At 37.4% G+C, this 16,702-nt stretch overlaps 2 protein-coding genes across 12 annotated transcripts in view; both read left to right on the top strand.

The window, feature by feature from the left end:
- spi1b (Spi-1 proto-oncogene b) overlaps nt 1–429 on the top strand; it is an 8,475-nt gene extending 8,046 nt beyond the window's left edge. For both annotated transcript variants that reach the window (XM_028437097.1, XM_028437102.1), the window contains exon 5: nt 1–429. This exon is cut by the window's left edge and continues 223 nt beyond it. In XM_028437097.1, the coding sequence (XP_028292898.1) occupies nt 1–91 (91 nt within the window). In that variant the 3' untranslated portion in view covers nt 92–429.
- Nucleotides 430–3,652: 3,223 nt separating this feature from the next.
- The window catches only part of mybpc3 (myosin binding protein C3), a 49,172-nt gene continuing 36,122 nt past the window's right edge, over nt 3,653–16,702 (top strand). For 9 of the 10 annotated variants that reach the window (XM_028440724.1, XM_028440704.1, XM_028440683.1 and 6 more), the window contains exons 1-7: nt 3,653–3,825; nt 8,697–8,966; nt 11,919–12,065; nt 12,315–12,392; nt 12,617–12,765; nt 13,828–13,945; nt 14,099–14,147. In XM_028440724.1, coding sequence (XP_028296525.1) covers nt 3,801–3,825; nt 8,697–8,966; nt 11,919–12,065; nt 12,315–12,392; nt 12,617–12,765; nt 13,828–13,945; nt 14,099–14,147 — 836 coding nt within the window. In that variant the 5' untranslated portion in view covers nt 3,653–3,800. The remainder of the gene's footprint in view (nt 3,826–8,696; nt 8,967–11,918; nt 12,066–12,314; nt 12,393–12,616; nt 12,766–13,827; nt 13,946–14,098; nt 14,148–16,702) is intronic. The other variant, XM_028440717.1, reaches the window with a different exon arrangement.

The following is a 16,702-nucleotide window of genomic DNA, read 5'->3' as shown; positions in this document are numbered from 1 at the left end:
GGAGGTGAAAAAGATCAAAAAGAAACTGACGTACCAGTTCAGTGATGAGGTCCTGGGGAAGAGTCATGTAGAGAGAAAAGCATATATGTAGGCAGAGGAGATGTACAAATATAAGGTGTGAACAGTAAAACCTGACATATTAAAGGTGAGCTAAAATCACAATCAGTAGATGGCGTCATATAACTATCACTTCTGCTTTGTAACTCCATTGAGATCGTTTAGGTTACAATAATGATGACAGAAAGTCTTCAGAACATCTCCTGTTTTGGACGAATCAGGTGTAACTATTGCCCAAAACACAAACAGGTGCAATTTAAAGGTCCCATGTCATGCTATTTATCACCCATCTCTATTTGTTCTCAGAACCCCAAAAATATAGTATTTGAGGTTTATTTTCCCAAACTCACCTGTTTTCCAGAGTTGTATCCTCTGAAAAGTCACTTTCTGACCAACTCTACACAAACAGGCTGATTTGCGGCCTACTTATGCATATTCATGAGTGGGCGTGTCTATATATGGAACACTGACTTCTTCCTCCCCGCACGGTGACGTACGGCCAGAGGATGGCCTGCCTTCCTCCCACCCACTCCGTAGCCAAGCTCATGCTGCTTTATAAACACTAGACAGAGCGTGGGGGCGGGGCGTTTGCCGATACATACATAGAAAATACATACAGAGCACTGCGCGAAGGAAGCTGAAATGCTCACCTTCGTGGGCGAGCTTCCTGGAGGTGCGGCTTCTCCAGCTCAGTGTCACGTCAAATTCATCATCAAAGTGGGAACGCATCATGAAATTGGAGCGAGGTGTTTGGGCTCACCCTGCAGTAAGAAAAGAACAATTCACCCTCTAACTAACGATTGAGGAAATCAATAAAAAAACACTTTGGACATGTGTATGAAGCCCAAATAGCACTTTTATGATGTTTAAAGCACAGAAAAGTTGATTTAGCGTAACATGGGCCCTTTAAAGGTTGAGTTGCCTGTTTGGATGCTTGAAAGTAGAAAAAATGTAAAGTCATAACCAAACACAAACGATGCAAGACGTAACATGGAAATGTGTTTTCTAAACCTATATTCAGCAGAATTGTTATTTAAGTTGCTGCCTATGAGTCAGTTGAATATGAGTATTAGCATTAGTGCTCTCTATTTACAATATACAAGACAAAACACTCTCAGTCCCCCATTGTTGAAATGCTGAACATTCTCCTGCCTTGTTTAATGTTAGTACTTAGAAAAACTCTAGTGAAGTCATTGATGTGCACCTATTCTGTTATGGGGCTATACAGCCTAACTCAGAGCAAAGGTCTTGGAAAGCTGCAATCCTGAATCTCCTGAATGTCTCCCTGTCCACTAAACTGTCAGTGCAGACAATCTCACTCACTATCAGACCTTCTGCAGAGCTGAGTGATAAGAACTTGATTAGATTTGGGTATGTGGGGGAAACAGAGAGAGATATCATAGCTCTCCAGGACTAGGGTGTGAAACTCCTGTTTTAAAGCTTCCTGTAAACTTTTAATGAACAATGAATAATGTCGGGAATTCTAAGATATTTTGCATATTTATCAGTGGATAGAAAAAGACTGTCATTCTCTTTTGCCGACAATAATTGACAAAGATTATTTCAAACACCGTTGATACAGCGTACAGAGTGCACCAGTAATTATTAAAGGAGTGGGTTAGTGAGGTTGTTACCTAATATTTATAGACCCTGTGGCTGAGACCCAATATAATGCAACTTATACTTTTCTCTTTTACTCTCGTGAGCTCATCATTTTCCTTCACTTTTTGTAGCCATTGTTTTTGTAAATGATTCTTGTGTGTGTGAGATATGGATTTATTAAATAATTTGCTTGTAAATGTATGCTTAAAACTGCTATGGAACCACAACTGCGTGATGGAAACACCCATTTGACTCGAATGATCAGTTAGCTAGATTCCACATTGTCTTAGATGTACGTTTATTTGGTGCTACACTCATTAAAGAATACATCATTCACTAATAAGTGATCTGCAGTATGTGATTATAAAAATACCACAGCACCTGGTGTCCCAAGAGCCAACACTTCCCCACATGGGTTGAATTGTAACTGATATTTAAAGAACAGGTGGAAAGATTAAAGAAAGGACCTTCAGCAGGACAACGGAACCTCAATGGATCCAAAATAGTAGGTGCAATTTATGTAGAGCATGCATTGCATAGCATATCACTGTAAAGTGGAGTACTGTACAGTACAGTCTATTGTTTAATAAAACACATTTTACTGGAGTATAAAACAGTGCACCAGCCTGATGGTATAGTATAGTATAGTATAGTATAGTATAGTATAGTATAGTATAGTATAGTATAGTATAGTATAGTATAGTATAGTATAGCATTGTCCACTATAGTACAGTAGTACAATAGTATAGTATAATAATAATAATAATAATAATAATAATAATAATAATAATAATAATAATAATAATAATAATAATAATAATAATAATAATAATAATAATAACACATTTTATTTATAAGGCACCTTTCAAGTTAGCCAAGGTCACCATACAGAAAACAGTATAGTATAGTATAGTATAGTATAGTATAGTATAGTATAGTATAGTATAGTATAGTAAGTATAGTACACTATAATACAGTAGTATAGTATACTAGTATAGTATAGTATAGTAGAATACAGTATAGTATACTAGAGTATAATACTGTACATTATAGCATAGCATTGTACAATACAGTATAGTACAGCGCATTATAGTATATCATAGTTCAGTGTAATACAGTACATTATAGTATATTATACTGAAGTGTAATACAGTATATCATAGTATAGCAAAGTATAGTATAATACAGTATAATATAATATAGTATAGGACAATATGATACAGTACAGTATAGTACAGCATTGCACAATGCAGTATAATACAGCACATTATAATATATTATATTACAGTGTAATACAGTACATTATAGTATATTATACTGCAGTGTATATAATAGTATAGTAAAGTATAGTACAGTATAAAATAATATAATATAATATAATATAATATAATATAATATAGGACAATATGATACAGTACAGTATAGAACAGTACAGTACATTATAGTATAGTACACTACAGTATTGTACAGTACAGCATAGTACAGTATAGTATAGAATAGAATAGTAAAGCATAGTATGGTTTAGTTTAGCATAGCATAAGTTAGTGTAATGTTGCATTGAATTGCATTAGATTGTATAGCATACCATTGTAGCTATACCTTATGATTTGACATCAAAAATCAAAGGTTTCACCATGAACACCTTAGTGTTTGTATTAAATATCAAACTTTATCTCCTATATGCAAAAATAATGATTTTAAAATGGATACCATCATATCCTAGAGTGTGACAGGGTGCAGCACAGATGTGAGGGAGCAAACAGAGTTTTTGGGATCCAAGATCTAAAATTAACCACTGCCAACCATTGTTCAGCCACCCTCTCAAAGCCTGTCATTCAGTGGAGGTGCTGGAGGAAAGGATGGTTGAAATATAGCCTGAGGATGAACGTGACTGGGCCGGAGCTGGTAAGGGGGCTGGGTTACTACTGGGAAGGCATGAGCTTTGATGGTGTGTTGGAGTGGGTGGCTGTTGTTTTTTTGGACATTGTGTTAGGATAAAATTGTCAGTGGAGGTGGGATGGTTCATGGAAGGGGCGAAGCTACAGGGAAGAAGGGCCACTATTAAAGGCAGAGGATTCAGATTGTAAGCACACTGTTCAGGAACGTTCAAACAAGTGGTGAACCAAACAAGATCTATCAGGATGCCAGAGCCGGCTAAAAAAACAGGTAAACATCTTCATTCTAATGCACCAATGTTGACGCCTATTAACAATTTACAATGGACTATTCAACAAAACAAGTTTTTAGTCAGTTCATACTGTCATACCACTAGTCCTCTTTCACAAATCATTTGTCTATGATCTGTTCTAACTCTTTGTCCTCATTAATGTATTCCATATTTCCATCCATTTCAATACATTGATCAAAAATAATTCTTTAATTAACTTCACAAACTGTATTTGTCTTTTAGAAATTCTGCACGGAAACATTAAGTCTAACACTAATGCCATAAAAGCATTTAGTATGCTTCTGTGCAAAGCTGACGTTGGCCAATGTAATGTTCACAGACACTCGGTTACTGCAACTGTCCCGAGCTTCAAATGTTTTCAGTGAAGTGATAGTTACTTGAAACCCTTTTGGCTTGTGTCAGTTGGAATCGTTCTCCAGTATCAAAGTTGTTCTGTCACATTTCCAGCATCTCTGCATTCACATAATCTGTTGATCCAAAAAACACCCAAAGGGATTCCTGCTTGACAAAGTCTTTCCAAACTTTTCTCTCGCACTCTCCAGTGGGAGTAAATGTTTGTTTCTGTGCAGACGGGCTTAAGGTATCAGATGACACAGTATGAGGCCGAAAGTGCCAGTATGTGTGTCCGTGTTTGTGTTCGTCTGTGCGTTAACACCTTTTGGTGCTCGGATTTGTCCGTGACAAACAGTTAGGACCACTTTGAGCCTGAAGCATTAATCATAATTATTAACAGCCTGCTGTCAACAAGGCACTTAGCGGTTGTATTTCTTGAAGTTGATTTATACCTCAATATTTTAAATGGAAAATATTGCACCTCCTATTAAAGATTAAAAACATTTATTGTCATACACATAGTGTAAAAAAACACACCTGCAAAGATATTTACTTGGTTGCTTAGTTGTAAGATTAAGCAAAACAAATGAAAGTGGATAGCAAACACATGTAACTGTATGAATCCAACAATAGTTAGCCGTGTCGAGTCAAATTAACTATGCCATAAAATATGCATAGTTTCACCAAACCTTTTTTAGGCAAAAAGAACAAAAAATAACATGGTCATTTGTACAAAATTCACGAATTAACGCTGAAAATCAAAAAATCTAGGGGAGATTTTGGATATAAAATGATCATTATTTATCCTTCATCACTATATGTTTTTAAATTATGGAATAGTTTTTGAACATTAACAAGCCATCCTAATTGAGGACAACAGTGACAGTGAAATGACCTCTAACAAACAAATGTAAAGCAACATTTTCATTAATGAAGTCAGTTAACAGCTTTCTTCAAAAGGACAGACAGGTATTTTGTACACGTGAATTATACATATCTTGAGTGACGATTTATTGGGGAAAAACAGGGAAAACTTTCAAAAAGGTGTTTTCCTGATGTAAGGGACCACAATAAAAGCCAAATAATGTTCACTGACACTAACCAGGTACCAACTGATTATGATATAAAGAAAAATGCTAAAGCTAAACTTTAATATTGAAGCTAATAATGTCAATATATGAATGGTGTGAATAATCCATCAACGTCTGACATCTTGACAAAAGGGCCCATCATTCTTCCTCTGTCTCTGCTCTCACAGAAATAGCTTGTGGATAATCCCTTGTCTAAAATACCTGCCCCTCTGTTGGAACTAAACTCCCAGCCTCATTCATTAGTACAGCACATATACATCCTATATTTGAGATCATGCCGCTGGAGATACCTGAGACCCTGACACTACTGTTTCTGTGGTTTTGTCATAGTATGTTAAATAGCTCAGAACTATTTACTGTACTAACAATCAGGGTTACTATTAAACTGTCAGACCTATCAATTATGCTTATTATTTTTAGGGACACTTTCAAGTTGACAAGTTGGTGACAAGACCTTGCGGTCTTCTTCATGGGTGAGGGAAGAATGGAGCATGGGGAATGACAGGACAATTGGTGCAGCGTTTGCAGTGATCCATCATGGTGAAGAGGGAGCTAAGCCAAAAGGCAAAGCTCTTGACTTCCCATGGATCAGACCTATGGTAAAGAACTTTGGGTAGGGACAGAAACAACAAGATCACAATGGGCGAAATGAGTTACCTCCATGAGTGGGTGGGCTCTCCTCTAGATATTGGATGAGAAGCTCAGTCATGGAGGAGGGGCTCGGAGTAGAGCCGCTGCTTCTCCATGTTGAGAAGAGCATGATGAGGTGGCTCGAGTACATAATCAGGATGCGTCCTTGTTGAGATGTTCAGGGCATGTTCCAACTGTAAAAAACCTTGAGGAAGTCCCAGGACATGCTGGAAAGATTATGGCCCCTATTTCTGTCACCTAAAGTGCAGCTTTCTCAGAGTAGCATTTTTCACCCCGCACGATTGTAGTAGCCAAGTGATTAACCACACCCACTTCCTTACTTTTTGTAAGAAAGTGGGTATGGTAATACGGCCATTTCTGCTCACTTCCTCGACTCAAAAATAGCAGAGACAATCAGAGCCGTCCTGAAAGAACATCATATCTCCAGAGCCAAGCAGTGTCAGAACAAACATGGTGGCCGCCATGGAGAGGCCGCTAGGAGCTGCTCTCTGCTCTGTTTTAAAAGACCTGGATTAATCCTTGAAACCACAACAAGAAGAGGCTTTAAAACCGTAAGTCTGTACCATACTACACGCCATTATTCTCTGCCAGCTCCGTTTACGGAAAAAGATTTATGCTTGTCATGCTATTGTCGTCAGATCCGCTCATCGTTTGATTGCCGTTTGTCCCGCCTCGCTCAGTCCCCCAGAACTCAAACGCCTTGTGAGCACTTCCAGACTAATCGCCTGTCTAATACAAGGAGTATAGGATGGATTCCAGGCTACTGTTGTAGGGAGGTCCCAAAAAATGGTGCGGAGATGGCACAATGCACACTGCTGGTGTCCACCGTGTTTGTCCTTGTGAGATGGCTAAATGAGCTTTTAATGTGGAATACCACTGGCTCCTTTCGCCCTCTTCCGTTGGGCAGGTTAATTTTACTGAACCAATGCCCTGAATAATGCAGAAGTTTTATCTAGCTTCATGAAGTGGCTGCAATCCCATACACAAATGTACACCCCACCTCTCCTCAATGGAGAACACACATTTTGTCGACAACTTGAATAACATGAAGACAAAGTCATCAACATCCCCCGCCAGATTGGATGTCATTATAACTCACAACAAAAAATAAGGGACAGTTGGCTGGATGGATGATGACCAGATCATAACACACCTCCCTTCTCCCTTGAAAAAAGCAGGGCAAGTAACAGTTGGTCTAGACTGATGATAATGTGTGGACAAATAGTGTATTTTGAACTTTCTACTTCCTAATGACAACAGAAGGCACATTACAGTCACCAATCTGTTTTTGTATTTTTATCCCAATGTTTGCTGTGATGCTTATGTGCAGCTTTGAGCCTGACAACACAGTGATAGTAGTAAAGACTTTAGCCTCAGAACACAAAGGTTTTACTTGTTTTTTTCTAAATCTTTTTCATTCTTGCAGTTCTTCATGCAAAAGAGAGTCAAAGTTTTCCTGTTTTTTCCTCTTCATGTGTAATATTTCACATAGTTTACAAGTTATCCTTAACTATGCATGGTAGGGAATTGGCCAAAGTTGGGCAATGCCATTTTTTGAATTGACGTAGTGTCAACCATTGATAGCAGTTTTTTTGTAGATGTTGGTCAAGCATTTATGAAAACACACAGCGATCTCCTGAAATCCAACTGAAAAAAATGGCTGCATTGGTCAATTGGGGGGACTGAGAATGGAAATAAATTATTGTTATAATCCTTCAATTTTGCATATCTTATGTACATTAATGTTTATCGTCCCTTAATAAAGACATTTTAAATCCGAACCTACAAAATGTAACTGAAAAAGCCTGATTTGGCATTCTTAATATTAATGAAGTAATTATTTAGTTTAACTACTAATTGCTGGTTGCATCACTCAAGAGACGATTGATCAACAGCACGTAGAGTACTAGAGAAAATGCCAGGCAGATCAGTTTTATTCACAATGTTTTATCGGAAACTTCAGCCATACTCTTGACCAACAAAGGAGTAACATTTCCTCCCCACATTCTATGCATTATGGTGAAGAATAAATACTTCTTTGAGGAATGTTACCTTTGTCTATAAAGACTTTCCTTGTGAGTGCTTTGAATTTGGGTTGTGTGATGTCCTGTCTGCCTCATGGTGCTTTTGCATAGTGTATATTTAAAACGTGGTTTGGTTGCACTGTTGGTGTCAGTGAACTTTCATCCCTGTATTCCAGTTGTGTTTCAGGCTTCTCTATTTCAACCAATGTTGATGTCGGAAATACACAAAATCCTGTGAAAGTATTTGATCTTGAATTCTGGTTTCAACTGCATTGCTGATATTTGAGACTATTTTTTCCTAAAAGTTGGGGAAATTTTCGACAAATGAACCACTTTGAAAGGAGGATCATACTGGGTGTACTGGGAATATGTTTTCCCAGTAGCCTAAGCCTTTACTGATTGGCAAAGGCTAAAGTCTTTCCCATATATGCGTGAAGCGTATTAAGGCTGACATGTATAATGGATTCAACCTTAGTTATTGTCTTTACTTTTGGATTTATCTTCAATTATTACTATTAGCAGTCATGTTAATATATCAATTTTCTATAAATCACACCAAATACAGCTAAATATAGTTGAATACATTGTTAATTTTTAGCATTTGCAAATGAGTCTTGTTGACCATGCTGAAGTATTCCTGCCTCTAACTCTAGAGACAATCAGACAATTATAGTCTCATTATTATGTGACTGTAGTGTTGGTGTGAAAGGTATAAAGGTGTTTGCTGTATTATATTCATCCACTTTTCAGTTTCAGCATTTGTCAAGAAGCCAAAGACTCAGGAAGCAGTGGAAGGGTCATCTGTGGTCTTTGAGGCACAGACCGAGAAGCGTGATGCTAAAGTAAAGTGGCAGTGCAACTCAAAGGACATCGTCAGTGGTGACAAATACACCATCGCAGCTGATGGAAATCAGCACTCCCTCACTATAAAAGATGTTTCCAAAGAAGATGCTAATACTTACGCAGTAATTGCTGCCAGTTCAAAGGTCAAATTTGAGCTGAAGGTTGAAACAAAGCCAGGTGAGATACTTCTGTGAAGCAGCTGTTCTTTTGAGGTCACGAGCACTCATCTTTGGGCTGTGTCGTCACTAGCACAAGGAAAAATGCAGCACTCAAAGCAGAAAAGCAAAAAAGGCTGTAAATACTTGATGCACTGCACGTGGTTGACAGTAAGCACATTCTGCACATCAAATACTTTAAACCAAATATTTGAGATGCGTTTGCTTTTGAACATTCATTTGACTTTCTGGAGAAAAACTTACTTACATCACTTACATCACTTTAATATTTGATTAGAAACATGAAATTACAAAATCAAACCCTCGACATTTTTTTTCCTGACCGTGTCAGCATTTTAGGCAACCCTGTGCCTTGTAGAATATTACATCTTAAAAACAACGTTGTGTGATCACTGTGCAGTTGCCAGGCGACCAGACATCGTTGTCCTTAGCTAACCTCGGTAGTGCCGCATACATATGTTGTTTTCTAATGCTGTTCTACTGGTGAGAACCTTTTCTCAAAAAACTTAAACAAAAAAAAAAAATAGTACAAACGAGACGCTGCCTCCTTCAACACTGCAGACAAATGTTGTCCTTGTAGCTAAAGATGCTCATGCAGCTGAAGTCCCTGGAGGCTGATGGAGGGAACAACGCTCCATTACAGAAGTCTAACCAGGACACCTGAAAGTTCAAACAAGGCCAGCTCTTACTGCCATCTATGAATTTTTAAACACTACAGTACACAGTTCATAAAACTTACATACTATTAGGGTGGAGGGTCGGGAGGATTTTCTTACTTGAGTAAAAATATGAGCAATAACTTTAACCAGCTTCTACATCTGCATTCAACCTTTTCATTAATTGGATGCTTGATCATTTTTGTATAAGCATGTGTGATACCCTGAACATTTTGATGTGCCACATGTAAGGATTATGTTTGTTACAAAGAACCCAATAAAAACCTTTAAAGTAAAAACAAATGAAACGTATTTTTAAGGAAAGTAGAAGCACGAGAAAAATATTTTAGATCTAACAAAGATCAACATGGGTGTGCATTTCAGCAAAATAGTATTATAAGAAAAAGACTGACTCAAAAACCAAATTATGTTTTTTACTCTGCTTTAACACTGATTATTCAGGCTTTTTTTCAGATTTGGAAATTTGGAAAACATTGCTTTGCCCTATCAGTGTAGGCAGCCTAAACCACCAAATCATAGTTTGTAGATAAGGATGGAAATAATGCTTGTTACTTGACCAGTTTAGCTACAATTGATTATTTCTGACCTTAAAACCACCAAAACTTCCCCAAATTGCCCAAAAACAGGTTATTGGTCAGAAAAAAACCCAAAACACCAAATCAGAACTAATGATCCTGGACTTGGAAATGAAAACTGATAGATCCAACTCTACCACCTGCACTTTTGGACTTAAAAAGTGAACTTGTGTATGTTTGTTTATTTACTTACAAAATCAGTACCAAATAATACTGAAGTACACAATACAACTTTAAATTAACTGGAACCTGTATAAATGGTAAACTGTTTTTAAACATCTGTAGTTTTCTAATTGTTTTTTTTTGTATTTCTATTCATAAATCTGTCTGTTCAAATTTATTCAAGATGATTAACGTTCTCTTTGAGGCTGTGAATATGCCCACGCTCTGATTTTTACATCTTACTGGTTTCATCGCATCAATCAAAGTGCACTACACTATGTGCTTTGTGTGTCCCACAGCAACATTTGTGCCATTAATCTGTCAGCCTGACTCGCTCTGGTTATTTGTTTGAATTTGAGAGGGGGTACGAAAATCTTGAGGAAGGACAGCAGACTGAAAGTGCACAGCACGCCTCTACTAGTGACTTTTCACAGCTGTCTGTGGCTCATATCAAAGGCGCACTCCGGCCGCCTGCACGCTGACCTTCACCCGAGCACCAGTGCATTATTTCCTTATGACTAACCACCACTTGACTGGAGCTGAAGATAGGCATGCGAGGCAGCTGATAACACATGGAAAACTGGCAAGGAATTCAGAAATGATAAGACACACAGTATGTGTGGTTGATAATCATTTGTTAGTGATTATTTTGAATGTTGTTTGAGATTATTAAAGGGTACAATTGAGCACATTTCAAAATGAAGCGATTGTACAGTATATGCACTAATTAGGGGTGGGACAATATACAAAGTTCATTAGACAATATGATCTACGATACTGGGTTCACAATATCAATACAAGATTATTTGTAGATGGAAAAAAATAGCAAATTTATTATTTATTTGACTTTAACTCAGCGCATACTCTGCGTATAACTTTTTCAACTCAATAGAAAAAAGAAACCAATAATAATAATAATGAAGTCATGTCACCATCTTGATATTCTTCAAAAAATATTCCTCTCTGTGCATGAACTTTTCAAAACAAGTGTATCTTTGGCCTAATGTTTGTTTTTATCACCAAACTTAGATGCTGCAGTTAATGTCCATACATTAGTTCAATTATTTCCCCTTTTACAGCCTTCAATAATGGTAATTGGCTTTATATTTTATGTAAATCTCTAGTATTTAAAACATGATTTATTGTCACTCAGTATCATATTTCCAAAATTTGACAGAATCTGTAACTAAGGGTCCTACTTCAATCTGAAGTAGGCATGTAGGTTATGTAGAAGCTTAGAAAAACACGATTTGTTATGGGTACGTGATTTTTGGAGAAAAGTGACTTAAGAGGTTAAAACATCAAACTAGAACAGTCTACACAGCCTAGATGTAGGACATTTTCCAACAATATTTGCATGTCTACAATTTGACGATACAACTCGTACAGTTGACGATATATCTTGTGACATTTTAATATTGTGATATCTTGTTGCAGGGTATTATCTTCCACCCTTAGTGCTAATCACACAGCGTAAAGACTTGTTTTGTTCTAGTTTGTGCCTCTCTTATACTTGACTTAATGCCCCCAACGCTGCAGCTGAGGGCTCTGATGAGAGCTCTGTGGAGCCCACTGTACAACCAGTTACTTCCAGCACAGAACCAGAACAGGCGGAAGCTCCGCCTGCAGCAGCTCCATCACAGGAGGAAAACTCTGCCACTGCACAGGATACTCTGCCGGCTGACGGTGTGCTGCAACACCACTCATTCACTAATTCATCAACCCTTCATTCATTCTTTCATAAAACCACATCACATTGTTCATTTCATCAATGACTAAAATAATCTTTCTGAATCATTTGCATCCCATTTATTGTTACATGATCACGTGAAATGCCACATTTCCTATTTAGTGTACAAAACATTTGCTTTCTAAGTTACTTAGCAAACTGGAATGCTTTTTGTGATCATCACTTTTAATTATGGTTCTCTGCAGAGGCACAGCCTCCAGACACTAGACAGGACCTGACTGGACTTTTTACAGAGAAACCCCAAAGTGGTGAAGTGACCGTAGGTGAGTAACTTTACCACAAAACAAAAGGTATTAATAAATGTTCATTCATTCAAGATAACAGCAAACGACAGTAACTTGTTTCAAGACTATATGCAACTTTAACTTATTTTAGTTTAAAAAGAAGGAACAAATAACTTATAGGCGAGTCGATACTGTGAAAATTATACATTTAAAACATGGCTTTTGTTAAATCTTGAATTTAGTGCCACCATGATTCTGCGCAGGTGAAAACATCATGTTTGTGGCCAAAGTGAATGCAGAATCGTTGCTCAAGAAACCCACCGTCAAATGGTTCAAAGGAAAGTGGATGGACCTTGCTAGCAAGTCTGGAAAGCACTTGCAGTTAAAAGAAACCTATGACCGCAGCACCAAGGTAGAGGAAGACTTTAAAATAACAGATTGGTTGAACACATCTTTGTTTTTTTTGCTTTTCAAAATTCAACATAACAATAATAACTCCATGCATCTACAGTATCTGAGTGGTCTGAAGCCTGTTTCAGACCACACGGGAAGCAAAGCAGGATCAACTAGACGCTGGTACATCACAGATAGACACGTATTTACTCCAACATTAACAGTCCAATCAACCTATTGTATTTTAAACTCTGGAAAGAACCCAGAGTGTTCTCAATAAACCTCTGAGCATTTTAAGAGAACATCCAAACTCCAAATATAAAATGTATTAGAAACTCACACGTGTCCTTATACAAAAGATAACTTTGTTTTTTTGTGCATGCCTTGATATTGTTACCTCTGCCAAGCAGGTTATGTTTTTGTCGGCATTATTTTATTTATTTGATCATTTATTCGTATCTTGTCTAACAAAAAAAAAACTAATGGTTGGATTTTGATGAACTGTTCAGAAAACATTTGAAATAGTATTAGGAACAAGTGATTAGATTTGGGGGATGATTCGATTCAGTTTGAAAAATCAATAAATCCCTATGTTCAGCTCTTTGAGCCGGTTATACAACACCTACATTACATGCTTTAGTCACAAGTTTCATTTTCTGTTTTGATCATACAACATCACAGCCACAAAATTACAAGCCTTTGAAGTGTGAATGATCATAGTACCATTGATCAGATCACCGACTGATAACTGCCAATATCTAAGAGGATATTGGGCGCTTCAGGTTTGCGCTCTCTGCTCTTGTTTGTTATTAAAACTATTTTAAGGTAATTCTCCATAAATTCTGTCTTTTTTTGCTGATGACTGAATCAGGTAGAGATCGCAGAAAATATTTGATCTCAATCAAGTTCTCTTTGGTAAACCTGCGGCATTTGAATAATAGGTTATAGGTGATATAGCAGATCTACATCAGAGCCTGCAAAAGCTTTTCTGAAAAGATTCAAGCAAAGCAGTTCAATGAGGACAGATTTGAGGTCGGCACTTTCCATCACACTTCTTTCTTGTTCCTCCGTGCTGCTGTAGGTCTACACCTTTGAAATGCAAATCGTTGATGCCAAAGCAAACTTTGCAGGTGCTTACAGATGTGAGGTTGCATCCCGAGACAAGTTTGACAGCTGCAATTTTGAGCTGACTGTACACGGTGAGAATGATGTTCATCAGTCATTGAAACGTGTAGTTACAAACATTTACAGGCTAGTTGAATTTATTTTGATGTCATGTTACAGTGTTTAATTTGCTGTACGATCACTGTATCACACTGAAACTTGAGCACTGTATACTGCGTGTTTTACAGAGGCTCGTGCTCCTGAGGGTCTGGACATCAGAGCAGCTTTTAGGCGCACGTAAGTTTAATCAGAGACGTTTTGTATTCTTCTGTTTAGTATTTACAGAAATCTTCGATTCTTCATGTTGAAGAACTAATTATGATCGATTTACCAGGCTTCCAATTTAGAGTACATGTATAAGTATACATTTAAATGTGATAGAAGCATGTCTTCATTAAGTTATTTTATACATTATAAATTCTTTGTCAAAGGACTTAATACAGTCTTTGAATGATTTTTTTTTTTTCACTTTGAACAGCCCACTGGAGGCTACCTCACAATTTTATCTGTTGATTATTTGACATATTAATTTTTTTAGTTCTTATGATTGAAAATTAATTCAATATTTTTCGTATCTATGTTGCTTTTCCTGTTGGTCACATTTATTATCTAAATAAGATGAGGCCATTAATGCCTGAGATGCATGAATCAGATAGATACAATAAATGACTCTATACTGGCATGCAGACACATTGGGCTAGATGCTGACCATGCAAAATGGTCGCAAAGAAAAACAGTGTCATGACATGATGTTGTATTGTGAAAGTAACTGTGAAAAAATGCTAACCTATCAGGAGTGAAGCTGGTAAGAAGAGAAGTGGACCAGGAACAAGGTAGTAAAAGGGTTTGTAACAACAATAGAAACTCACATTCACACAGTGAGTCTCCATTGTTGAAAGTGACAACGCTGATTGTTAAAAGTAAGAAATCAGGACCACAGTTGGATACTTTTCTCCACTGTGGTAAGTGTTTCTTCTCTGAAAATGACAGTGTTGTGAATTCTGCAACGAGATGCACCAGTTGACAGAAATGTAAGAGACTCAAACCAGAAGGAAGATCATCAGTGAGCAAAACACAGACAGCAAAACAATGCAAAAAAGTAGAGTTCAAACTCCAATTACAGCTGGGATTGTGTTAACCTGCAACTCCCCATAGGTAGAGATTTGGTTTATAAATTGTGACGTGTGCTTATTGCATCTGTCTTCTCTTTCTGATCTCTTCCTGGGTCTTAATCAAAACAGCAGAACCAGCTGCACAAACACCCACCGGGCACTCCGGCTTTGATCGTGGGCTGTTGGTACTGAAAGTGCAGGATGTGTTAAGACACACAGGCTTTCCAGTAGCTCAGCTCTTCCACAGGGTTGCCTCACAGAGGAAGTGTGCGTTGTAAGTTCACCACACTAACCAAAGACTTTAATCCTGCTTTCAGGTCAGAGGCAGAAGTCAAGCAAACAAGTCAAATCTTTCAACCCTGATATGACACAGTGATTGTGTTTGTATTTAACCTTGAATGTTTTTTTATTTTACCGTTCGCATGTACATGCATTCAAGGAATAGTCTTTCAGTTTTGGGAAATGCATTCCTTGATTTCAGAAAGATCCCCAACATTCCCTCAAATGTACATTGATAATGTTAAACGCACAGCTTTATGAATAATTTTGAAGCGGTGGACTTCGACTTAAAACTGTACAAAAAAGGAATAACTGCACATGTTAACAAATAGCTGATTAATAGCAGTTGTGTAAAAACTAGAATAGAATAGAATTTATTGCCATATGTACAAGTTAAAAAGAACAGGCACATCGGAATTCTTGCGCATGTCCAAGAGTCAGATTGAGAACATTACAACGATCAACCAAGACAGTATAACAGTAGAAGGTGCAAAACAAGGAAAGAACAAAAGTATACTCTACAAATACTAATGCTAAATAGTGGCAATTAGTAAGCGATGTGTAGTACATCCCTCTAATCAATCAACCAACTGATATTTTTAGTTCTGAGTGAAGCTGTAAAGTCTCTTTACTCATCAATCATATGGAATAGTTTGTCAACACCTTTGCACTGCTTGTCCACACTCTCTCTTTTAAGCCTCTGCAATGGGTTCTTCTCTCTAGTTAGACAAACTAGCATTTATTATTATCTTTATAACTGAAGCTGAGGACAGACAGGTTTTACATGCAGGGAGTCTGTGTGAGCTTTGAGTCATACGTGTTGCATTACATGTAGAAGTTTACTGACCTTCGCTGTAGCGTGGAAGGACTCATTTTGATTAGTGATCAAATGCAATGCAACATATGGGAATGGGTTCAACCTAAGTCTTCCAAATACCAACAGTGATGTGTAGCCGGGGGTCAAGAGAGGAGGGAGATTTACACTCCTGCTATCTGTCATGCTTTTCCACACCTTGATGTATGAGTATGACATCCCAAGGACAGGGCGTATTGTTTGTACAAGCGTTGTTGGGTAGAAACAGTTATTACCTTTATTTGGAGGTTTATGAATCCGTGTATCATTCTTTCATTTGTTTTTCATTATGTAACAAAAACAAGAAAAATTAAAAAAACAATAATTATTTGATATTTGTTTCCAAAACCAAAATGAAAAAAACACAAAACACCTTGATTTTCAAATTCAAGCTCTTTTGCTTCGGTACAGAAAACGGAAAACGAGCATCTTTATTCGTTTTCTCCATTACCGATTGGCCAAAGTACATGACCTGGAAGTGAAGCGTTATGCATTCCACGATATCTTTAGCTTTGCAACACTTAGGAGTCTCTAAATCCTCTGAAACG

Source organism: Gouania willdenowi, chromosome 3 (assembly GCF_900634775.1).
Source record: "Gouania willdenowi chromosome 3, fGouWil2.1, whole genome shotgun sequence".
Taxonomy (NCBI): domain Eukaryota; kingdom Metazoa; phylum Chordata; class Actinopteri; order Blenniiformes; family Gobiesocidae; genus Gouania; species Gouania willdenowi.
This window is presented reverse-complemented; position numbering and strand designations above follow the sequence as displayed.